We start from the raw sequence: 25062 nt of genomic DNA on the forward strand, positions 1-25062 counted from the left end.
GGCATTCAGTACATCCACAGTGTTGTACAACTATCACATCCATCTAGTTCCTGACGGTTTTCATCACCCTGAAATGAAACCCCATCCCCTTGAGCAGTCACCTTCCAACTCCTCCTCCCACCCCTGGCAACCAGTAATCTGCTTTCTTTCTCAAAGATTGCCTGTTCGCTACGTTTCACATAAATGGAACTATACAGTATGTGGCCTTGTGTGTCTGGCTTCTTTTATTTGGCGTGTTTTTAAGGTTTATCAAGTTGTAGCATGCATCATTAAGAAAATAAGCATTTGTGTTGAGTACTCCTTCTCTCCCCTCCACTTTTCCCAGTGGCCATGCAGCAACCCGCCACCACCTGGCACACAGCAGGAGTGGACGACTTCGCCAGCTTCCAGCGCAAGTGGTTTGAGGTGGCCTTTGTGGCAGAAGAGCTCGTGCACTCTGAGATTCCTGCCTTTCTCCTGCCCTGGCTGCCCAGCCGGCCAGCCTCCTATGCAAGTAGGCACAGCTCCTTTAGCCGAAGTTTTGGAGGACGGAGCCAGGCAGCGGCACTTTTAGGTACATGCTCAACCCAGACAAGGTCTTGGGGTGTGCCAGTGGGTGGCTGCGGGAAAGTAGTGGCCAGCCAAGGGAACGATGCCACATGAACCAGGATTAGAGTCGCTGAGGCCGTCACACTGGCCACTGTGTCTGTCTGCACTGTTGGCTCCCTTGCTGACTTCACTTGCTGCGTGGTTTTATGATTGTCCCAACCAACAGACAGTATTTAGTGCCTCTCAAATCAGAACATAGTGCCAGACCTGCTCGGATAGGAGAGAAGAAATATGTGGTCAATTTTCCCGAGAGTTCTGTAGGATATAGGAGATGTGAGATAGTGCTCACTGCACCAGCTAGTTCCTGCCAGAGGCCTTCCCTACAACCATAGCATCCTATGATCTCAGAAGAGGAAGGAACCTAAAAGGTCATCCATTCCAGACACTCACGCAGAACAAAAGTCTCTCTCTGTCTCCTCTTCCTTTCCTCCCCAAATGTGCTTACTGTATTGAAGGATGTAAACTGAAACACTTCCCTCGTTTCCACCATTCCTGCAGCTCTAAGATGGGGGTGAACACCTGCTTACTGAAAGGCAATGACCTCTGATAGGAAATGGGGAACTGTACCCTATAGGACCTGACTGATGGGTTGAAATGTGAACATCTTTAGAAAATATCTGCTCTGGGCAAAGACCATGGGATTTATCTTAAGGGCAAGTTGGAGGATCCTGAAAGCCCTCTGAAAGGAAGAAAGCAAATAGAACATAGACCAAACTCCAGGGAAATGCCATGTTCTGCTTTGTTTGCCTGTAAACGCCCAGCTAATTGGAATCCTTTTCTAGCTGGTAAAACAGAGATGTTAATCGTCATCAAAGTTTCTAGATCCAGGCTGGGCATGGTGGCCCACGCCTGTAATCCCAGCACTTTGGGAGTCTGAGGTGGGTAGATCACTTGAGGTCAGGAGTTCAAGACCAGCCTGACCAACATAGTGAAACCCTCTCTATATTAAAAATACAAAATTAGGTGGCTCACGCCTGTAATCCCAGCATTTTGGGAGGCCAAGGCAGGCACATCACGAGGTCAGGAGCTCGAGACCATCCTGGCTAACACGGTGAAACCCCATCTCTACTAAAAATACAAACAATTAGCCGGGCGTGGCAGTGTGCACCTGTAGTCCCAGGTACTCGGGAGGCTGAGGCAGGAGAATGGCATGAACCCAGGAGGCAGAGCCTGCAGTGAGCCGAGATCGTGCCACTGTATGCCAGCCTGGGCGACAGAATGAGACTCCGTTTCAAAAAAAGAAGAAGAAAAAGGGCCAGGCACTGTGGCTCATGCCTGTAGTCCCAGCACTTTGGGAGGCCGAGGTGGGTGGATCACCTGAGGTCAAGAGTTCTATACCAGCCTGGGCAACATGATGAAATCCTGTCTCTACCAAAATTAGCCAGGTGTGGTGGCAGATGCCTGTAATCCCAGCTACTCCGGAGGCTGAGGCAGGAGAATTGCTTAAACCTGGGAGGTGGAGGCTGCAGTGAGCTGAGATCACCCCATTGTACTCTAGGCTGGGCGACAGAGCCAGACTTGTCTCTCAAAAAAAAAAAGTTTTCAGGTCCTCAGATTCACTTGGATCTGGGTGTGGCTCACCCCAGCATTGCCTAGTGCTGTGTGTGAGAAGTGAAGGGGTGGGGAGGATAGGGCAGAACCTTGAGCAGCTCCTCCTCCTTTCCCTTAGGCAGTCATGACTTGCTCTTCTCCCTTCGTTGCATTTCTGTCTACTTCCTTGACGGTTTTTTTGGGGGATTAAAGAAGCCATATACCCCTGTTACCCTGGGGTGCTCACTTCCAGCAACCTAAACCACCTAGAGCACTACCAGGGCTTGAGACCTAAGGCCTTTGGAGAGCAAGCAGCGACCTTGTGATTTTATGTCATGGGAGGACCTATTAGAAATAGCAAATAAGGCCAGGCGTGTGGCTCATGCCTGTAATCCCAGCACTTTGGGAGGCTGAGGCAGGAGGATCACTTGAGGGCAGGAGTTTGAGACCAGCCTGGCCAACATGATGAAACCCCATCTCTACTAAAATACAAAAATTACCTGGGTGTGGTGGCGGGTACCTGCAATCCCAGCTACTCAGGAGGCTGAGGCAGGAGAATCGCTTGAACCTGAGAGGCAGAGGTTGCAGTGAGCCTAGATGGCACCACTGCACTCCAGCCTGGGCGACTCCATCTCAAAAGTGTTGGAGTGAGACTCCATCTCAAAAAAAAAAAAGAATAGCAAAGAAAAGGGCAGGTACGTACCCTGATGTCAGTGGGAAGCAGAAGCCAATAGTCCAGCAACAAAGGTGGAGTGGGGAAAACCTGTTACAAATATAACAAACACAAGAACTTGATAAGTACAGTGTTAATCATTCACTTATAACACTAGATTGCATACGAGAAGCTTCTCAAGAAACAACTTTACACCATTTTTCTTATGAAATCAAGTTTATTTTTAGTAGCCAAGTTTTAAAGTCTACTTTTTCCTCATAGATAAAAATTAAGAATTTTCATCTCTGCAGAACAAGGAACTAAGCCTGAAAGCTAGCTAGGTGCTTTCAGATACATACCAAAGAGAGTTGAAAAGTCAACTTCCCACTCCCCTCAGGGTTACTTTCTGAGAAAAAGACACAATGCATTACAATAAGTAAATATTGGATCATGCATGGAGGCAATTTATGTGAGAGCTGAAGAAAGCAAAAAGATTTCTTCCTTTCAAATAAATTTCAAATAAATGCCACAAATCCAAGTGACACCTCCTTGTAGTGAGAGGCCCCCAAACCAGCACATAGAGCGTATTTACTTCACTGATTTCTTGCAAGTGTGTTTACAGATCTCTTGGTAAGACCCCAGATGAGAAGCAGAAAATTGGGGGCAGCTAATGGCAGCAAGCGTATAACACATTTTAGCAAAATGTTTTGCAAAATAAATCTGTTAAATTTTGGTTTTTTAAGGTGGGAAGTAACTATCATTTGTTCGTTCTTTCTCTTTTTTTTCTTTTCTTTTTCCTTCTCTTCTTTCTCCTCTCTTCTTCTCTCCTCTCTTCTCCTCCCCTCCTCTCCCCTCCCCTCTCCTCTTTTTCTTTTTAAAAATAGAGACAGGGTGTCCCTATGTTGCCCAAGCCGTTCTCAAACTCCTGGGTGCAAGGAATCTTCCTGCCTCAGCCTCCCAAAGTGCTAGGATTACAGGTGGGAGCCATTACACGCAGCCTGTTCTTCCTTTTCTTGAAAGTGTTCAACAAAAGGGATTATTCTAATGTGAATCTTCTCCAGTAGATCATACAAAACCCAAGAGCAGGGTTTCTCAACTTCAGCACTACTGACATTTTGGACCAGATCATTCTTTCTTGTGGGGAAGCATTCTGTGCACTGGAGGATGTTGAGCAGCATCCCAGCCCCACCCAGTGTGATAAAATGTCTCCTGACATTGCCAAATGTCCCCTGAGGGTTGTAAAATTACCCCCAGTTGAGAACCGCTGTCATAGGGGGAATTGAAGGATTCCAATCAGGAGCAAGCCCATCAGTAACTTCCCTAAGCAGGTGTCAAGTTGATGCGTGATAAGGGCGTGCTTTCAGAGCTTTGGGGTAGAATGAATGGTCAGAGCTGGAACTGAGATGTCAGAGGGAAGCACTGTCCTCCGCTCTGCTCTGGCCCCTGGGCACCTCTTGCGCTTTCACTGGTGCCAGTGGTGGTTGCTTCAGTCTTGCCTGCTGTGGTGCGGTGGTAATAACAACATTAATGCCATGATTTGTAGAAAATTGATGTGTCAGGCCCTGTACAGAGCAGAAAATCTTCTCATTAATCTTTACATCGTTCTCCTGATGGGTACTACAATTTATGCTTTAGAGTTTAGGAAACTGTGAGGCTCAGAGAGATGAAGTAATTTGCCCAAGTCTCTGCAGCCACTAAGTGCTAGAGCTGGAGATTATTCTCAGGACTGCCTGGCCCTGAAGCCTGAGCTCCAAGCATACTGCATTTCAGCCCAAGGAGACAAAAGTCAAAGCCTGTCAAGACTTTGGATGATTTGCACAATAGCCCAGTTCCAGGAGTGGCTTATGCCCTGTGATTAGGGACACTCAGGTCCCAGGCCCTTGCTACAGAACCACAGCTCTCTGGGTGTGTCCTTTCTTCCCCTCTATTTCATCCCTGCTGGTGTTCCCAATGCACTCCCTCCAGTCCTGCCTTCAACAGTTCTTTGACCCCCACCAGGACCTCTAACCAATTGATCTTGCTATCATTCTCCCTCTCCCACCTCACATCTCACTTTATGTAATCATAGCTTTGAGCCGCCAATCCTCATTACACAGCTTTGAGCCCTGCTCCCCACCCTCATCATCAGCATCTTGTGTCACTGTGAAAACTGAAGCGGTCAGAAGAAAACTCCCACCTGCCATCTGCCCTCGCTCAGTAGCTGTGTCTGTCCCTTCTCCTCTGCCTCCCCCTGACGCAGCATCTCCACCTGCACACAAGACCCCAGCCCTTGCAGTACTCAGTGTAGCACTTTGGCAGTCATCCCCTCTCCCTGAATTCTCCCTCTCTGCTAAAGCATCCCCGTCAATCTGTGATAGGCACACACTCTCTCCTGCTGGCAAAGCAAAACTCAAGTCGGGTTTCTGTCCATTCCCTCCGCTAGAACAGCCTTCCCAATGCAGGGAGCCCATGTTGTTTAGCCTGGCGGCCAGTCCTCAGTCCTGGTCCTCCTTGCCCTGCAACAGCATTTGTCAAATGATCTCTGACTCCTCCTTTAAACCCTTACCTTGCTTGGCTCTCGAGGCACTGCTCCCTTGGCTCTCCTTCTTCGTTTTAAAATCAGTTTCCTTTGCTGGTTTCTCTTCAGCAACCTAATATTTTAATATTATAGCATACAGGCCTCAGCCTGCCTTCATCTCATACCCTAAGGTGTCTCATCACTCCAGTGGCCTTTATTACCCCAAGATCTGGTCATTCCCAAATTTCTATCTCCATCCCAGACGATGTCTCCAATTTGAGACTCATCCCTCCAGCTACCTACTTGACATGGTCACTTAGAGGACTGGATGTATAGTGTTCAGAACCAGCCAGCCCTGCTGTTTCCCTGCAACACCTTCGTCTTGCCTTCTCATTTTAGTCACTTAGGTAGAAAAACTCAGTTGCCTTCTTATGTCTTTCTTTCCTGCTCTACATCCAGCCCGTCAGCAAATTCAGTTTTCCTTTTAGTTACCTTCAATATTGATTCAGGATTAACTATTCTTTACTGTCTCCTCTATGATCGTGGTTCAAGCCACCTTCATCTCCTGTCTGCATTGCTGCTGTCACCTCTGCACTGGCCTCCTGGCTTCCTCCCCTGCTCCTTATAAACTGCTTTGCACACAGGAGCCAGAAAGACCTCTTCAAATGGAAGTCAGGTCATGTTCCCCTTCTGGGCAGGATCCTCTTGTAGCTCCCAGCTCACTCGAAACCAAAGCCAGAGTTTTCAGCAGCCCACAGGCCCCCAGGATGTGGTCCCCTCATTCTCTGCCTCATTGCCTGTCCGCCTCCTGTGCACTCTGCTGCACCATGCTGGCTTCCATCTGTGTCTGGTGTCTGTGAACACGCCACGTACGTCTCTGCTTCCAGTGCTTTCCTTCTGCCTGGGGCACTGTTCCCCCAAGATGCCCTTGGGTCTCCCTCCCTCACTTGCTTCAAGTCTCTTGTCCAAAAATCGTGTGGGCCAGGCGCAGTGGCTCATGCCTGTAATCCCAACACTTTGGGAGGCCGAGGTAGGCAGATCACAAGATCAGGAGATCGAGACCATCCTGGCTAACATGGTGAAACCCCGTCTCTACTAAAAATAAAAAATAAAAATTAACCGGGCGTGGTGGCGGGCGCCTGTAGTCCCAGCTACTTGGGAGGCTGAGGCAGGAGAATGGCGTGAACCCGGGAGGCCGAGCTTGCAGTGAGCAGAGATCGCGCCACTGCACTCCAGCCTGGGCAACAGAGCAAGACTCCGTCTCAAAAAAAAAAAAAAAAAATCATGTGTGAGTGAGCCCTTCCCTGACCCCACACCACACTCTCGGGGGCCCCTTTTCCTACTTCTTCATCTCCTTTGCTCTTGCCACCACCTGGCATTGTGTGTGTGTTTGTACAATTAGTGTGTTTTGAGATAGTCTCGTTGTGTCACCCAGGCTAGAGTGCAGTGGCATGATCTTGGCTCACTGCAACCTCCATCTCCCGGGTTCACTGCAGCCTCTGTCTCTGGAGTTCAAGCAGTTCTGCCTCAGCCTCCCAAGTACCTGGGACTACAGGCACCTGCCACTACGCCCAGCTAATTTTTGTATTTTTAGTAGAGATGGGATTTCACTATGTTGGCCAGGCTGGTCTCAAACTCCTGACCTCAAGTGATCCACCTGTCTGGGCCTCCCAAAATTTTGGGATTACAGGCATGAGCCACCCCGCCCGGCCTGTGTTTTTCTACCTCCACAAAAACTTAAGCTGTGTGATGAATTTAGTTTAATTCACTGGCTATCCCAGCACCTAGAATGGTACTTAATGCATAGTCACCTGCAATAAATATTTGTTGAATGTCTGGGAAAATATGAATGAATATAGTTTGGCAGAATTGGGGAAAATTGAATTTGGAACATTTGCAGTCAACAAACCTTCTGACACTAAGCAATTAATTGTCCAGGTGTCAGAAAGATAGTAGTTCTGCCATTTATTCTATTGAAAATGCTACTCTTCTCTGGTGGTCAAGCAAATAAAAGAAAAACAAAGAAAATGCTACCAGCCCAGGAACAGACAAACTGCCTCTCACCTAGGCGTGTGCTTAGTCCCCACCAAGTGAATGGACACGCCGTATGTCATGTAGGCACATGCACAGTCTCAGCCTGTTTGCTGCACTTACTCCTTGGTTAGAGTTATTGCCTGTGGAAAATGCCTCAGGTATTGTCACCTTTGCATCATTATTTTAGTTTTGGAGGCTCTCTTGACAGGTTGTTTGTTTTTTAATATAAATTTTTTTTATTATACTTTAAGTTCTAGGGTACATGTGCATAACGTGCAGGTTTCTTACGTATGTATACATGTACCATGTTGGTGTGCTGCACCCGTTAACTCGTCATTTACATTAGGTATATCTTCGAATGCTATCCCTCCCCCCTCCCTCCACATCACGACAGGCCCCGGTGTCTGATGTTCCCCACCATGTCTCCAAGTGTTCTCATTGTTCAATTCCCACCTATGAGTGAGAATCTGCGGTGTTTGGTTTACTGTCCTTGCTATAGTTTGCTCAGAATGATGGTTTCTAGCTTCATTCATGTCCTTACAAAGGACATGAACTCATCCTTTTTTATGGCTGCATAGTATTCCATGGTGTATATGTGCCACATTTTCTTAATCCAGCCTATCATTGATGGACATTTGGGTTGGTTCCAAGTCTTTGCTATTGTGAATAGTGCCACAATAAACATATGTGTGTGCATGTGCCTTTATAGCAGCATGATTTATAATCCTTTGGGTATATACCCAGTAATGGGATGGCTGGGTCAAATGGTATTTCTAGTTCTAGATCCTTGAAGAATCGCCACACTGTCTTCCACAATGGTTGAACTAGTTTACAGTCCCACCAACAGTGTAAAAGTGTTCCTATTTCTCCACATCCTCTCCAGCACCTGTTGTTTCCTGACTTTTTAATGATCACCATTCTAACTGGTGTGAGATGGTATCTCATTGTGGTTTTGATTTGCATTTCTCTGATGGCCAGTGATGATGAGCATTTTTTCATGTGTCTGTTGGCTTCATAAATGTCTTCTTTTGAGACATGTCTGTTCATATCCTTTGCCCAGTTTTTGATGGGGTTGTTTGATTTTTTCTTGTAAATTTGTTTGAGTTCTTTGTAGATTCTGGATATTAGCACTTTGTCAGATGGGTAGATTGTAAAAATTTTCTCCCATTCTGTAGGTTGCCTGTTTACTCTGATGGTAGTTTCTTTTGCTGTGCAGAAGCTCTTCAGTTTAATTAGATCCCATTTGTCAATTTTGGCTTTTGTTGCCATTGCTTTTGGTGTTTTAGTCATGAAGTCCTTGCCCATGCCTATGTCCTGAATGGTATTGCCTAGGTTTTCTTCTAGGGTTTTTAAGGTTTTAGGTCTAACATTTAAGTCTTTAATCCATCTTGAATTAATTTTTGTATAAGGTGTAAGGAAGGGATCCAGTTTCAGCTTTCTACATGTGGCTAGCCAGTTTTCCCAGCACCATTTATTAAATATGGAATCCTTTCCCCATTTCTTGTTTTTGTCAAGTTTGTCAAAGATCAGATGGTTTTAGATGTGTGGTATTATTTCTGAGGGCTCTGTTCTGTTCCGTTGGTCTATATCTCTGTTTTGGTACCAGTACCATGCTGTTTTGGTTACTGTAGCCTTGTAGTATAGTTTGAAGTCAGGTAGCATGATGCCTCCAGCTTTGTTCTTTTGGCTTAGGATTGTCTTGGCAATGCAGGCTCTTTTTTGGTTCCATATGAACTTTAAAGTAGTTTTTTCCAATTCTGTGAAGAAAGTCATTGGTAGCTTGATGGGGATGGCATTGAATTTATAAATTACCTTGGGCAGTATGGCCATTTTCACAATACTGATTCTTCCTATCCATGAGCATGGAATGTTCTTCTATTTGTTTGTGTCCTCTTTTATTTTGTTGAGCAGTGGTTTGTAGTTCTCCTTGAAGAGGTCCTTCACATCCCTAGTAAGTTGGATTCCTAGGTATTTTATTCTTTTTGAAGCAGTTGTGAATAGGAGTTCAGTTATGATTTGGCTCTCTGTTTGTCTGTTATTGGTGTATAGGAATGCTTGTGATTTTTGCACATTGATTTTGTATCCTGAGACTTTGCTGAAGTTGCTTATCAGCTTAAGGAGATTTGGGGCTGAGACAATGGGGTTTTCTAAATATACAATCGTGTCATCTGCAAACAGGGACAATTTGACTTCCTCTTTTCCTAATTGAATACCCTTTATTTCTTTCTCTTGCCTGATTGCCCTGGCCAGAACTTCCAACACTATGTTGAATAGGAGTGATGAGAGAGGGCGTCCCTGTCTTGTGCCAGTTTTCAAAGGGAATGCTTCCAGTTTTTGCCCGTTCAGTATGATATTGACTGTGGGTTTGTCATAAATAGCTCTTACTATTTTGAGATACATCCCATCAATACCTAGTTTATTGAGAGTTTTTAGCATGAAGGGCTGTTGAATTTTGTCGAAGGCCTTTTCTGCATGTATTGAGGTAATCATGTGGTTTTTGCCTTTGGTTCTGTTTATATGATAGATTACGTTTGTTGATTTGCGTATGTGGAACCAGCCTTGCATCCCAGGGATGAAGCTAACTTGATTGTGGTGGATAAGCTTTTTGATGTGCTGCTGGATTCGGTTTGCCAGTATTTTATTGAGGATTTTTGCATCGATGTTCATCAGGGATATTGGTCTAAAATTCTCTTTTTTTGTAGTGTCTCTGCCAGGCTTTGATATCACAATGATGTTGGCCTCATAAAATGAATTAGGGAGGATTCCCTTTTTTTCTATTTTTTTGGAATAGTTTCAGAAGGAATGATACCAGCTCCTCTTTGTATCTCTGGTAGAATTCAGCTGTGAATCCGTCTGGTTCTGGACTTTTTTTGGTTGGTAGGCTATTAATTATTGCCTCAATTTCAGAACCTGTCTATTCAGGGATTCAACTTCTTCCTGGTTTAGTCTTGGGAGGGTGTATGTGTCCAGGAATTTATCCATTTCTTCTAGATTTTCTAGTTTATTTGTGTAGGGGTATTTGTAGTATTCTCTGATAGTAGTTTGTATTTCTGTGGGATCAGTGGTGGTATCCCCTTTATCATTTTTTATTGTGTCTATTTGATTCTTCTCTCTTCTTTATTAGTCTTGCCAGCGGTCTATCAATTTTGTTGATCTTTTCAAAAAACCAGCTCCTGGATTCATTGATTTTTCGAAGGGTTTTTTGTGTCTCTGTCTCCTTCAGTTCTGCTCTGATCTTAGTTATTTCTTGCCTTCTGCTAGTTTTTGAATGCGTTTGCTCTTGCTTCTCTAGTTCTTTTAATTGTGACGTTAGGGTGTCAATTTTAGATCTTTCCTGCTTTCTCCTGTGGGCATTTAGTGCTATAAATTTCCCTCTACACACTGCTTTAAATGTGTCCCAGAGATTCTGGTATGTTGTGTCTTTGTTCTCGTTGGTTTCAAAGAACATCTTTATTTCTGCCTTCATTTCGTTATGTACCCAGTAGTCATTCAGGAACAGGTTGTTCAGTTTCTATGTAGTTGAGCAGTTTTGAGTGAGTTTCTTAATCCTGAGTTCTAATTTGATTGCACTGTGGTCTGAGGGACAGTTTGTTATAATTTCTGTTCTTTTACATTTGCTGAGGAGTGCTTTACTTCCAACTATGCGGTCAATTTTGGAATAATATGATATGGTGCTGTGAAGAATGTATATTCTGTTGATTTGGGGTGGAGAGTTCTGTAGATGTCTATTAGGTCTGCTTGGTGCAGAGCTGAATTCAATTCCTGGATATCCTTGTTAACTTTCTGCCTCGTTGATCCGTCTAATGTTGACAGTGGATCACCTTGCAGTTCGATCTCAGACTGCTGTGCTAGCAATGAGCGAGGCTCTGTGGGCGTGGGACCCTCCAAGCCAGGCGCGGGATATAATCTCCTGATGTGCCATTTGCTAAGGCCATTGGAAAAGCGCAGTATTAGGGTGGGAATGTCCCAATTTTCCAGGTACCGTCTGTCATGACTTCCCTTTGCTAGGAAAGGGAATTCCCTGACCCCTCGCGCTTCCCAGGTGAGGCGATGCCCCACCCTGCTCCGTGGGCTGCACCTATTGTCTGACAAGCCCCAGTGAGATGAACCCGGTTCCTCAGTTGGAAATGCAGAAATCACCTGTCTTCTGCATTGCTCACGCTGGGAGCTGCAGACTGGAGCTGTTCCTATTCGGCCATCATGGAACCTCTAATCAGAATCCTGCTTTTTAAATCGGTTGTTTTTTTTTTTTTTTTAAGAGACAGGGGGCTGGGCGCGGTGGCTCACGCCTGTAATCCCAGCACTTTGGGAGGCCAAGGCAGGCGGATCACAAGGTCAGGAGATTGAGACCATCCTGGCTAACACAGCAAAACCCTGTCTCTACTAAAAATACAAAAAATTAGCTGGGCATAGTGGTGGGTGCCTATAGTCCCAGCTACTCAGGAGGTTGAGGCAGGAGAATGGCGTGAACCCAGGAGGTGGAGCTTGCAGTGAGCTGAGATCGCACCACTGCACTCCAGCCTGGGCAACAGAGCGAGACTCCATCTCAAAAAAAAAAAAAAAAAAAAAAAGAGACAGGGTTGGCCAGGCACAGTGGCTCACACCTGTAATCCCAACACTTTGGGAGGCTGAGGTGGGTGGATCATGAGGTCAGGAGTTCGAGACCAGCCTGACCAACATGGTGAAACCCCGTCTCTACTAAAAATGCAAAAATTAGCTGGGCATGGTGGCGGGCACGTGTAACCCCAGCTACTCAGGAGGCTGAGGCAGGAGAATCGCTTGAACCTGGACGTGGAGGTTGCAGTGAGCCGAGATCACTCCATTGCACTCCAGCCTGGGTGACAGAGCGAGCCTCCCTCTCAAAAAAAAAAAAGAGAGAGAGAGACAGGGTCTTACTCTGTTGCTCTATTGATTGCCCGGGCCGGAGTGCAGTGGTGTGATCCTAGCTCACCACAACCTCAAACTCCTGGGCTCAAGCAGTCATTCCCCCTGAGCCTCCCAAGTAGCTGGGATTGCAGGTGCACGCCATCATGCCCGGCTAGTTTTTTAGTTGGTTTTGTAGAGACAGTCTCTCTCTGTGTTGCCCAGGCTGGTCATGAACTCCTCGGCTCAAGCAATCCTCCCACTTGGCCTCCAAAAGTGCTGGGACTAAGGCATAAGCTGATTCTCTCTCTTGACAGTTTCTATAGGAATATCCTCGTTTCCAAAGCCTTCACCTTCTGCAGGCTGGTAAAACCCTCTGTTGACAGTTTCTATAGGAATATCCTCGTTTCCAAAGCCTCCTTCTGCAGGCTGGTAAAACCCTCTCCTGACTTCTGGTCTTCAGCTCAAGATGAGATTCAGATCATCTCAGTTTAGCTTTGATAATTCTTAGTGCTTAAAGAAAAGCAGTGTATAGGCCAGGCATGGTGGCTCACGGCTGTAATCCCAGCACTTTGGAAGGCTGAGGCAGGCAGATCACTTGAGGTCAGGAGTTTGAGACTAGCCTGGCCAACATGGTGAAACCTCGTCTCTACTAAAAATACAAAAATTAGTGAGGTGTGGTGGCATGCGCCTGTAATCCTAGCTATTCGTGAGGCTGAGGCATGAGAATTGCTTGAACCTGGGAAGCGGAGGTTGCAGTGAGCCAAGATTGCACCACTGCACTCCAGCCTGACAAAATATGTCTCCATCTCAAAGAAAAAAAAAAAGAGAGAGAGAGAGACAGAGGCCAGGCACAGTGGCTCATGCCTGTAATCCCAGCACTTTGGGAGGCTGAGGTGGGCAGATCACAAGGTCAGGAGTTTGAGACCAGCCTGGCCAACATGGTGAAACCCTGTCTCTACTGAAGATCTCTACTAAAGATACAAAAAATCAGCGTGGCGTGGTGGCGTGTGCCTGTAATCCCAGCTACTCGGGAGGCTGAAGCAGGAGAATTGCTTGAACCTGGGAGGTGGAGGTTGTGAGCAACCGAGATCGTGCCATTACACTCCAGCCTGGGCGACAGGGTGAGATTCCATCTCCAAAAAAAAAAGAGAGAGAGAGAGGCAGTATATAGAAAAGTAAGACATAGGCCGGGCGTGTTGGCTCACACCTGTAGTCCCAGCACTTTGGTAGGCCGAGGTGGATGGATCACCTAAGGTCAGGATTTCGAGACCAGCCTGGCCAACACAGTGAATCCCCGTCTCTACTAAAAATACAAAAAATTAGCCGGGTGTGGTGTCGGGCACCTGTAATCCCAGCTGCTCGGGAGCTGAAGCAGGAGAATTGCTTGAACCCAGGAAGCAGAGGTTACAGTGTGCCGAGATTGCGCCATTGCACTCCAGCCTGGGCAACAAAAGCGAAACTCCGTCTCAAAAAAAAAAAAAAAAAGAAAAAGAAAAGTCATATGTCCAAAAAATAGGGAGATTCGGGAAGAAGAGAGGATTTATGTCCATAGCAGGTAGTTTATTAAACAGGTTTCTTCTCCTGGGGTCTGTGTGTGGGCTTTAGGGGGTCAGTGAATCTGAAACTAGGCAGAGTTTTGTGTGTGTGCATGTTTCCTGGGAAAACATCCTTTTATTAGCTTTCCAGTGGTTTCCATATTTGTTACAAGGAATTTCATTCCATCAGCCTCTTGCCCATCCATCTTCCCAAAAGAAATGGGTTTCTTTTCCTTTTAAACCTGATATGGCCATATTACAGCTAATTCTATCCAATAACAGCTCTCAGCCCTTTGTGTTAGGATATGAGAGGTTTCTTCCCAGCATTTTTTCAGGTTAGAATATAGTCTTTTACTGTGTCATTTACTTACGTGGGGAAGATCTGTTTTCTTTAAATTGAGCTGTCTTCAGTGTTTGGGTTTTTCTTCAGAAAAAAAATAACATGATTTATAGGTGGAAGAAGGCCTGTGTATCATTTGTGACCTGTCCCTTTTTTTGTTTCGACATGTTCCTTTTTAAACACTTAGGATACTAAGTTGGAAGTTAGCATTGCAAGTCTGTTTTGAAATGCCTGACGTTGACGCATGACCTTCTCTGGCTTGGCTCATGGGGGCTCCCACTTTCTCATCGCGGTCACCCTGGGCTGCTCACCTGGAAAGCAGCAGGAGCATCTGAAACTCTAGAAGCAGCAGCCCTGTAGCCCTTAAGCCCACTCACATGCCTGTCTTTCTCAGCCTCCTTGTTTTGTTTTGTTTGTGGGTTTTTTTTTTTTTTTTTTTTGGAGACGGAGTCTTGTTTTGTTTGTTGCCCAGGCTGGAGTGCAGTGGTGTGATCTCAGCTCACTGCAACCTCCGCTTCCCGGTTTCAAGCAAGTCCCCTGCCTCAGCCTCCCGAGTAGCTAGGATTACAGGCGTGCACCACCACGCCTGGCTAATTTTTTTGTATTTTTAGTAGAGATATGCTTTCACCATGTTGGTCAGGCTGGTCTCAAACTCATGACCTCAGGTGATCCACCTGCCTTGGCCTCCCAAAGTGCTGGGATTACAGTAGTGAACCACCACGCCCGGCTCTTTGTTTGTATTTTTGACACAGAGTCTTGCTCTGTTGCCCAGGCTGGAGTGCGGTGGCATGATCCTAGCTTGCTGCAACCTCAGCCTCCTGGGTTCAAGTAACCCTCTTGCCTCAGCCTCCCAAGTGGCTGGGAACACAGGCATGTGCCAGCATGCCTGGTTAATTTTTTGATATTTTGTGGAGACAGGGTCTTTGTTGCCCAGGCTGGTCTTGAACTCCTGGGCTCAAGCAATCCTCCCACCTCGGCCTCCCAAAGTGCTAAGATTACAGGTGTGAGCCACTGCGCTCGGCCCCAGCCTTTTCTTGATGGCCCACTGGATTTTGGGATCAGAAGGGAATTTAGAATACCTCTGTCCAAACCCTGACACTTAAATATTTTCTGCAGCACTCCTAATAAGTGGGGAGCAAGCTTCTCTTTGAAAACCCCCCTCAACATGGAACTCACTCCCAAGACTGCTTGTTCTGTACCTGGGAACCTCTGACTGTTACGTAGAGTATCACTCCCCTACCTGGGGTTGCATTTTTCTCCTCTGCTGACACTGTCCCCTTCCCCAGGTTACTGTTAACCCCCTAGCTCTGACCTGGGTGAAGGATGTTCAGCCTATTCCTCCTCTGGGGGCTTGCATATATTTATTGGTCATGTGTGAATAAGTTGTTGGTCATGGAACTCACGTAATGATTCAATGAACTTACCAAAAGCTGAACTCAGCTAGGCTCATATCTTTATCAACATCATAATCCTGCTAGAAACATGTACTGCCAAATCTAACCCCAAAGTACAGGGCCAGTATTATCCTCAGCCTGTAACCACTTGGTTGAGCAGCGTACTTCCTGACCCAGGCCAGTATGTTCTGAACTTAACATGCCAGATGGGAGAAGAGATGCATGAGGCCACTGCTGGTATTTATTGAGTATCCTTGTCTTTGTGACACAGACTTTTCACTTGGGAAGAAACACACAGTGTCCAAGACCAGAGGGCAAAACTTCTTTTTTTTTTTTTTTTTTTTTAGACAGAGTCTCGCTCTGTTGCCCAGGCTGGAGTGCAGTGGCGCAATCTCAGCTCACTGCAAGCTCCACCTCCCAGGTTCACGCCATTCTCCTGCCTCAGCCTCCCAAGTAGCTGGGACTACAGGTGCCTGCCACCATGCCCGTCTAATTTTTGTATTTTTAGTAGAGATGGGGTTTCACCTTGTTAGCCAGGATGGTCTCGATCTTCTGGCCTCATGATCCACCCGCTTTGGCCTCCCAAAGTGTTGGGATTACAGGCGTGAGCCACTGCACCTGGCCAAAACTTCTTTTAGTTTTGGCTGAGTAAAGGATTATTCTGGCAATATCAGGAATCCAGAACATGAAGTAGAGACAGAATCTAGTTTTGATGAGCCTTTTGGCATTGGAATGACCAAGTTCTTTAGCCTTAAATGTCACAGACAGCCAAGCAGTGTCCATGGGCGGCACAGACAGGCCTCAGATTGAACATTGGTGAACTCATGGCCTAAATTGGGAGAAAAGACCAGCAGGAACAGAAGGAAAAGAGGAGAGTTACAAGTTAGGTGGCTGGAGAAGGCAAGAGAGGAGGTCCACACTCCTTTCTCATCCATGCTTCACCTGATTCTCATCCTGTCTCTATGAAGCAGCTGGGCTGGCACATCTCAGTTTGTAGTTCAGGAACTAAACCAGGAGAGGTGAAGCAATGCTCTCTGAGACAGTGGTTACTAAATGGCAGACCTTAGATCTTCCAGCTCCAAATCAAGAACTTTTCCCATTTGCATGTTCTAGGTTTTTGTTTGTTTGTTTTTCCATTCATGAGCTATTTATTAAAATAACACATTTGGGGGAAAAAAATCAATACAATGTAGACAACACTACCGAAAACCATATATCATCATACAAAAAGGGATTTTGGCCAGGCGTCGTGGCTCATTATTATCCCAGCACTTTCAGGGGCCGAGGTGGGCAGATCAGTTAAGGCCAGGAGTTCGAGACAAGCCTGGCCAACATGGGGAAACCCCAACTCTATTAAAACACAAAAATTAGCTGGGCGTGGTGACGTGCACCTGTAGGCCCAGCTACTTGGGAGGCTGAGACACAAGAATCTCCTGAACCTGGGGAGGCCCAGGTTGCAGTGAGCTGAGATCACGCCACTGCACTCCAGCCTGGGCAACAAAGTGAGATTCTGTCTCAAAAAAAAAGATTTTTTAAATTTTTATTTTATTTTGAGACGGAGTTTCACTTTTGTTGCCCAGGCTAGAGTACAATGGTGCGATCTCGGCTCACTGCAACCTTTGCCTCCCAGGTTCAAGCGATTCTCCTGCCTCAGCCTCCCGAGTAGCTGGGATTACAGGCATGCACCACCACGCCTGGCTAATTTTTTATATTTTTGTTAGAGATGGGGTTTCTCCATGTTGGTCTTGAACTCCTGACCTCAGGTGATCCGCCCGCCTTGGCCTCCCAAAGTGCTGGGATTACTGGCGTGAGCCACCATGCCTGGCTAAAAAATGAATTTTATTTTGGGAATCATTTTCTAATTTATGGCAGATATTACTTTCAAAAATAATACCACAGAACAACACAATCTAGGTCAATCTTAAAGACTGACAGGCTGAGCAGGGAATGCTTTTAGTTTTTGTAGGAGCTCCTTTAAACTGTCAAGGAGTTTTGTAGGGCTCTGCCTTTTGGAGTGATTTCAGCCACCAAGTCATCGACAGTAACGTGTTCTAGTCCTTTCTCTTTAATTACCTCTTAATGCAAAAGCAAAGAGCATATCACTTAAAATCATTATCTTTACATTATCTTTATCAACTCATCCTTTCAGCCACATTCAATTAATTTAGCTCTCAGCAGCTCTTTCAGGCGTTCTCTTTCTCCAGTTTCTGTCAACTTTTAGTTAATCCCTGCTCTCATATTCATCTTGCTAACCACACTCCCTGGACTTAGTCTTTTGAGAGAATGGTGAGTGGTACCTCTGGCAGCCGAATGCCTGAATGTCATTCAGTTTGCCTGAATGCCATTAGTGACCTAGCTGGAGCTCTCCTGCCTTACAACAGAAGCTCATTAAAGTTGCTGACTCGAGCTGTTTATCCTTGTCAGTGAGAAAAACCCACTCAAGGGTTCTATCTGCAGAACCCAGAACTAAACTGACCACTTCAGCTGAAGAAAACTGTTGAATTCATGGGGGTAAGGGAGAATGAGGGGCAGATTATAGTTTATAGAAACCCTAGGTCTGGAGGCACATGTTCTCAGGATCTCTTAAGACTGTGCCTCAGGGAGGAAAAAAACAACAAGAAACCCTAGGTCTGGCAGTGCCCAGCCAGACAGAACAGAAGCCTGACCTTTTCTTTGCTTCTGAGCGTATTTTAGGGCCTTAGCCTGGTCAAGAACTTGATTGTCTGACATGTCTCTAAAACATCCTATCTTGAGTTGAGTAGGATTTCTGAGCAGAAGTCCCAGATAGGATGAGTAAGCTTGGTACTCGCCCAGCATCCTTGAGCAACATGTCAATGACAGGACAGGGTGTTAAGCTTCATTATAAGATTTCATTTCTTGAGAAAAGATTATAGAACTACTGTCTTCCTGGGTTGAAACCTGAAAACCAAGACTTGTCACTGGTGGTCTGCACTGTTTGCCCATTGTGTTTCTTCATAGGTCACTGAAATAAAAAGATCTGGGGTTTAGCCTGGCTGAGGTTCTGATTCCATGATCTTGACCAAGGCATCTTCCCTCCCTGGGCTGCCATTTCCTCATCTGTAAATGAAGGGTTTGGATTACTTAGGGAGAAGTAAACTATGGCTTAAGCAGCCAAATCTGGCTCGCCATTTGTTCGTTTATAATTGACTATTTCTTTTAGAGCAGTTTTCAGTTCATAGCAGAATCTAATAGAAAGTTCCTGTACATCTGGCCGGGCATGGTGGCTCAAGCCTGTAATCCCAGCACTTTGAGAGGCTGAGGCAGGTGGATCACCTGAGGTCAGGAGTTTGAGACCAACCTGGCCAACATGGCAAAACCCCGTCTCTATTAAAAGTACAAAAATTAGCCGGGTGTGGTGGCACATGCCCGTAATCCCAGCTACTTGGGAGACTGAGGCAAGAGAATCACTTGAGCCTGGGAGGCAGAGGTTGCAGTGAGCCAAGATCACGCTACTACACTCCAGCCTGGGTGACAGAGTGAGACTCCATCTCTAAAAAAGAAAGAAAGAAAATTACTATGCATCCTTTGACCTCCACCCCCGCAACCTGCTGCCCCCACTATCAATATCCCCAGATGGAGTAGTCCATTTTTTACAAAGTACAATCCAGAAACCTACATTGACATCATTGTCACCCAGAATATCCATGGTTTACATTTTAGGGTTCACTCTTGGTGTTGTATTATTTTTTTTTTTTTTGAGACAGAGTCTCGCTCTGTCGCCAGGCTGGAGTGCAATGGCGCGATCTCAGCTCACTGCAACCTCTGCCTCCCAGGTTCGAGCGATTCTCCTGCCTCAGCCTCCCGAGTAGTTGAGACTACATGTGTGCGCCACCATGCCCAGCTAATTTTTGTATTTTTGGTAGAGATGGAGTTTCGCCATGTTGGCCAGGATGGTCTCGATCTCTTGACCTGGTGATCCGCTCGCTTCGGCCTCCCAAAGTGCTGGGATTACAGGTGTGAGCCACTGTGCCCGGCTGGTGTTGTATATTCTATAGGTTTGGACAAATGTACAGTGACACATATCTAACATGATATCCTACAGCATAGTTTAACCACGCTAAAACTCAGTCTGCTTTTATAAAGTTTTATTGGAATACAGCCAGGCACATTCATTATATAACGTTCGTGGCTGCTTTTGCACTACAATAGCAGAGTTGAGTAGTTGCAACAGAAACCATATGTCTCACAAAATGTAAAATATTTATAATGAGGCCTTTTACAGAAAGTTTTCCAATCTCTAGATGATTTCCAGGAAACTTCTAGAATCTGCAGTTTTCTTTTAGGCACTTGTATATAGTTTCATATCTGGATACTTAGTTATTTGTTCTTCTTCATCCCACTCCTTTTCTCACTCTCTTGGGGCCCCTCCTGTGTGCTGACATAGCTGCCACTGTCCCAGAGCAGAGGACTGTGACCCTGGATGTTGACGTGAACAACCGCACAGACCGGCTGGAGTGGTGCAGCTGTTATTACCATGGCAACTTTTCTCTGAATGCAGCCTTTGAGATCAAGCTGCACTGGATGGCAGTGACCGCAGCAGTACTCTTTGAGATGGTGAGAACCTTCATGCATGTTGTCAGGCCTTTGGCTCACCTCACAGTGGGGCATGGAGATGCTTGATAGAGATTCATGTCACTTTAATTTTTTAGTTCAGGCTTTTATTACCATTCATCGGGACTATTGGAGTAACCTTTTTAAAAAATTTAAACATAGTAAAAATTTCAAGCAATCAAAAGGGGTAGAATCAGGGTTTCTTAGCCTTAGCACTATTGACATCTGAGGCCAGATAATTCTCTGTGGGGGAGTCCTGCACCTTTTAGGAAATTGAGCAACAACCCTAGCCTCTACCCACTAAATGCTAGTAGCACAGCCCCAGGTGTGGTAATCAAAATGTCTCCAGATATTGCCACATGTCCCTAGGAAGGGGGAGTATTGTTCCCTGTTGAGAATCACTGGTTTAGAGTGAAAAGTAAGTCTGTTTCCCACTCTCATTCCCTGGGATCTACTTCCGCTTTGTTGAGTAAACTTCCAGAGAGGTTCTAAGCATGGACAAAATCATGTTACTTTTTTTTTTTTTCAACAGAGATGGTAGCATTGGATACATACTACTTACATTGCATTTTTTCTATCACCTATGTGTTCCACGTCAGTACAAATAAATCTGCCTTGGGGTTTTTTTAATTATTATTGTTATTGGGATTTTTGTTTGTTTTTGTTTTGCCTCGTTGTTTTTAAGGGCTGGAGAGTTTTCTGTTATTTGTTTACACCATAGTTAGCCAGTCCCCTGTTAATAAACATCACTGCTTTGAACTCAGTGGTTCTTTACCTGGGCCGATTTTGCCACCCGGGATCATTTGGCAATATCTGAAGACAGAAAGGGGTGGCTGGGCACGGTGGCTCATGCCTTGGGAGGCCGAGGCAGGCAGATCACTCAAGGTCAGGAGTTCAAGACCAGCCTGGCCAACATGGTGAAACCCTGTTTCTACTGAAAATACAAAAATTACCCAGGCATGGTGGTGCACGCCTGTAGTCCCAGCTACTCGGGAAACTGAGGCATGAGAATCACTTGAACCTGGGAGATGGAGGTTGTAGTGAGCCGAGATCATGCTACTGCACTCCAGCCTGGGTGAGAGTGAGACTTCATCTTAAAAAAAAAAAGAAAAAAAAAAAAGAAGGCTGGGCGCGGTGGCTCACACCTGTAATCCCAGGCCGAGGTGGGAGGATCACCTAAGGTTGGGGGTTCGAGACCAGCCTGACCAACATGGAGAAACCCCTTCTCTACTAAAAATACAAAAAATTAGCCAGGTGTGGTGGCGCACTGCCTATAATCCCAGCTACCAGGGAGGCTGAGGCAGGAGAACCACTTGAACCTGGGAGGCGGAGGTTGCACTGAGCCGAGATCGCGCCATTGCACTCCAGCCTGGGCAACAGAGCGTGAATCTGTCACAAAAAAAAAAAGAAAGAAAAAGAAAGGGGTGAAGGCAGGGTGGGTGCTACTGGCGTCTAGTGGGTAGAGACCAGCAAAGCTGCTCATCATCCTATAATGCACAGGGCACCCCCACAACAAAGAACAACCAGCCCAAGATGTCACAAGTGCCAAGGTTGAGAAGCCCTGTTTTAACTGGTCTTCCTGACTGTCCTTTCTCCTTCTAGTTCATCCTGGCCTGCATCTCTAATCAGGCCATTCACTGCTCCTACACTAAGAAGCCATACCTGACCATCCCCCATCGCAGTGCTCACTCCTTAGCCAAGTTGTCAGTATCTTCCAGGAGAGCTCCTTAACCATCTTTATAGTCCGCCACTCCTTTTTATACACTCTCCAATATAGCCAAAAAGAATATTCTTCTGTGGCTTCTACTGAATCTCGCTTCTCTCAACACCAGCCCAGCCATCTCTTCATACAACAGAGAACAGCTGGGAAGTTCAAAAAGAGTTTACTAAAAGCTAGGAGATAAGCAAAGAGAAATGAGTACAGCATGAGCCAGCAGGTTTTTTTTTTTTTTTGTCCAGAGCTCATAGGCTAAGTTTTGTCCCACAAAACATGGTATCCTGGGAAAGCAATTTTTCCGGGCCTCTGTCTGCCTCCACATGGCATTAGCATCTTCAAGGGCCCCTCCCTTGGAAAGACTCTCACCTGGGGAACATCCTTAAGGTCCAAATAAAAAAAGACAGCCTGCTGCTCATTCTGCTCAGCTCACAGAGGACACCAGCCCTTCCCCAGCTCACTGATACCAGCATGACCACTTCTTTCAGGTAAAACTAACTCTCTGACCCAGTAGGCTTGCTGGCCCTACTAGATAAGCATATCCCAAAACAGCATGACCACAGCTTTCATAGACACACACATATAGTTACAGTTGGGCAGGAAAGACAGTGTTCATTTCCTTAGAGGAATTTAGCAACTGTCTCCATAAAGTACGCTTTTCACATCTGTTCATGTAAAACCCACTGAAAGCTGCTAATCTGTTTATCATTATTTTATTAAGCTTTTAAAACTTCAGTGTATGTAAGCTAATTATTATTTTAAGGCAATGTCCACATTTGTTAAAAATCAGATTTTATTGGGACAAATACTACATAAAATAAAAAAGTTTTTGACCAAGCCTTAGGAATTATTTTGGTCAGACAGAGATCTTGGCTTTTTGTTGTTATTTTTGTTATGAACTTTCCCTGAGAGAAAAGATAAGGGTGGTACCCTTTAATTTTTTACATAATCATTTGTTTAAGACAAGCTATGTCCCAACTGTGTTTTTTTGGAAATAATACTTGACACAAAAATCATCTGTATGCCAGAGCCACATCGATCGACTTTTTTTTTTTTTTTTAACATACATCATTTTTATGGTTAAAAAGAGTATCTCAAGATCTAGAAAACTGCCACTGTTCCCTAAGAAAATGTTATTGATGGTAGGTTTATCTTTTTGCCCCAGTAACTTTTGTTCTTATCTTTGGACAGATAGGATTCGGGAGTCTGCCAGAGAGTGGCTCTCACTCTGTCAGGTCAGGGCTTACCATTATCAGAAGTCACCGTGGTCGTTTCCCACCCTCTGTCACATTTCTCTCAGCCAGCCTGAGTGAGTTGTTTTCCTATTTGATACCTTGAACTTATTAAATTCCTGGTAAAGTACAAAATTAGGCTGGGCGCAGTGGCTCATACCTATAATCCTAGCATTTGGGAGGCTGAGGCCAGCGGATCACCTGAGTCAGGAGTTCGAGACCATACTGGCCAACTGGCAAAACCCTGTCTCTGCTAAAAATACAAAAATTAACTGGACGTGGTAGTGCACGCCTGTAGTCCCAGCTACTTGGGAGTCTCAGGCGGGAGAATTGCTTGAACCCGGGAGGCGGAGGTTGCAGTGAGCTGAGATCCGGCCACTGTACTCCAGCCTGGGCAACAGAGCAAGACTGTCTCAAAAAAAAAAAAGAAAAGGACAAAATTAGAAGGACTTAACCTCTATCCTGTGACCTTTCTCCAACATCCCCTAGAATGGGAAGGATTTCAACTCTCTGCAGACCATTCTTCCTAAAAGAAACACCGAAGGTACAGAAGTCTGGGCCGTAAAGATGAGCTGTGTGCTTAGCTCACAGTTTGTCTGGTATTTGTCAGGATGTTAAACTGCATTTTTGCCTGTCCAGGACCAATTTGCAGCCAGCAAACATGAATAAATGAGCATGCAAATCAATATGCATGCTGCCTTTCTGGTGGGTTTCCTCCTTGAGAAGTATTTTCTCTTGTTTGAAAGAACTTGGAGATGATATGTTTGTTTCTGTACTTTCCGCCAGGTCCAAGGTTGGCATCGGAAAGCCACCTCCTGTGGCTTCTTGTTGGTTCCAGTTTTGGAGGGGCCTTTTGCACTGCCCAGTTACCTGTATGGCGACCCCCTTCGTGCCCAGCTCTTCATCCCACTCAACATCAACTGCTTGCTCAAGGAGGGCAGCGAGCACCTGTTTGATAGTAAGAAATGCTCCCTTCTGGAGGTTCTGTCTCAACCAGTAAGACCCTGTCCCTAACAAGGACACCACTCTGGGTATCCAGTCAACACGGACTAGGGAAAAGGGATAGCCTTTCAACAGGGGGCCAAAAGGATCAAGGTTCTAAAGGGTCCTGGTTCTTGACTTAGTGGCTGGATAACCCTGGACATTTCATGTCTCTGAGTCTCGAATTCCTTATTCCTAAAATGAGAGTGTCTAGAGCTGCCTGGAGCAAAGTGGTAGGTGGGAGAGGGCGCTAAACTCTATAATATAATCACAGGCAGCACTGGTGTTCTCCCACGCTGTCTTTTCATATGCTTCGGCCTAACTGGTTTGGGCTGCAGGGATTTAAACCTCACGGGAGACTTACATATGCTATTTCGTGCAAAAAGGCCAGGAAAGGGAGGGCATGAAAAGCAAAACAGGAAACAGCATCCTTTTGTGCAAAGCTGTGGTGTGTCAGCCTCTGGAATGGTGTGTGTGACTCGAGTCATGCGCCTCAGGGAAGACAAAGCAGGATCAGAGGATGATAGCAGGACCCAAATCAGAGCCCTTCCCTCTGGGAAAGGTTTTCAATCAGAAGGAGTACCCAGGGTCAGCCTGGACCTGCTGCTCCACCCCAGAGCCCAGAACCCTGAGGGCAGATTTAGGACAGATCAAAGACGAGCTGTACTTGACACAGCATATAGCTTTTTATTACCAAGTGCTCGTTGCGGATGCACATATAAATAGCTCCTACAAAGCTTTCGATGAGTTCACAGATGATCTTTTTTAAAACGCAAAGCTAGGGTTGATGCTGATACATCAGGAGCCCTGAGGTTTCTCAGGTATAAAGATTAGAACTGTGAAGGAAATAACGTTTGACGTAAGAGAGATGCTTTCTTCTTGTGCCCTTGTAAGTCTGTGTCGTGATCAGCAGCAGAGAACTGGTCCAAAAGATAAGGAGATCTCCCCAAGTGGATTAGGTCAAGCTAAGTATTCCTGCAATTTCCATGTGACAGGCTGCCCTCATGGTGCAAACAGCTTTTCTTCCAAAAGCCCATCCGTGTATTTTTTGTTTACAGTTTGGAAGATTTTTTTTATAGACACAATGTTCTAAGTGATAATCGGGGTCCCAAGCCAGCCCCACAGAG

The 25062-nt window shown here is 45.7% G+C and overlaps 1 protein-coding gene and 1 pseudogene across 1 annotated transcript in view; one reads left to right on the forward strand and one right to left on the reverse strand.

Annotated features, from left to right (window-relative positions):
- LOC116459369 (GATOR complex protein DEPDC5-like) overlaps positions 1-22391 on the forward strand; it is a 34350-nt gene extending 11959 nt beyond the window's left edge. Inside the window, exons 6-8 of the mRNA XM_058431891.1 lie at positions 326-553; positions 19842-20011; positions 21968-22391. Coding sequence (XP_058287874.1) covers positions 326-553; positions 19842-20011; positions 21968-21976 — 407 coding nt within the window. The 3' untranslated portion in view covers positions 21977-22391. The remainder of the gene's footprint in view (positions 1-325; positions 554-19841; positions 20012-21967) is intronic.
- LOC116459085 (transcription and mRNA export factor ENY2-like) lies at positions 17358-17761 on the reverse strand (annotated as a pseudogene).
- Positions 22392-25062: the final 2671 nt, after the last annotated feature.

The sequence above is a fragment of the Hylobates moloch genome, unplaced genomic scaffold, assembly GCF_009828535.3.
Source record: "Hylobates moloch isolate HMO894 unplaced genomic scaffold, HMol_V3 SCAFFOLD_19, whole genome shotgun sequence".
In the NCBI taxonomy this organism is placed as follows: domain Eukaryota; kingdom Metazoa; phylum Chordata; class Mammalia; order Primates; family Hylobatidae; genus Hylobates; species Hylobates moloch.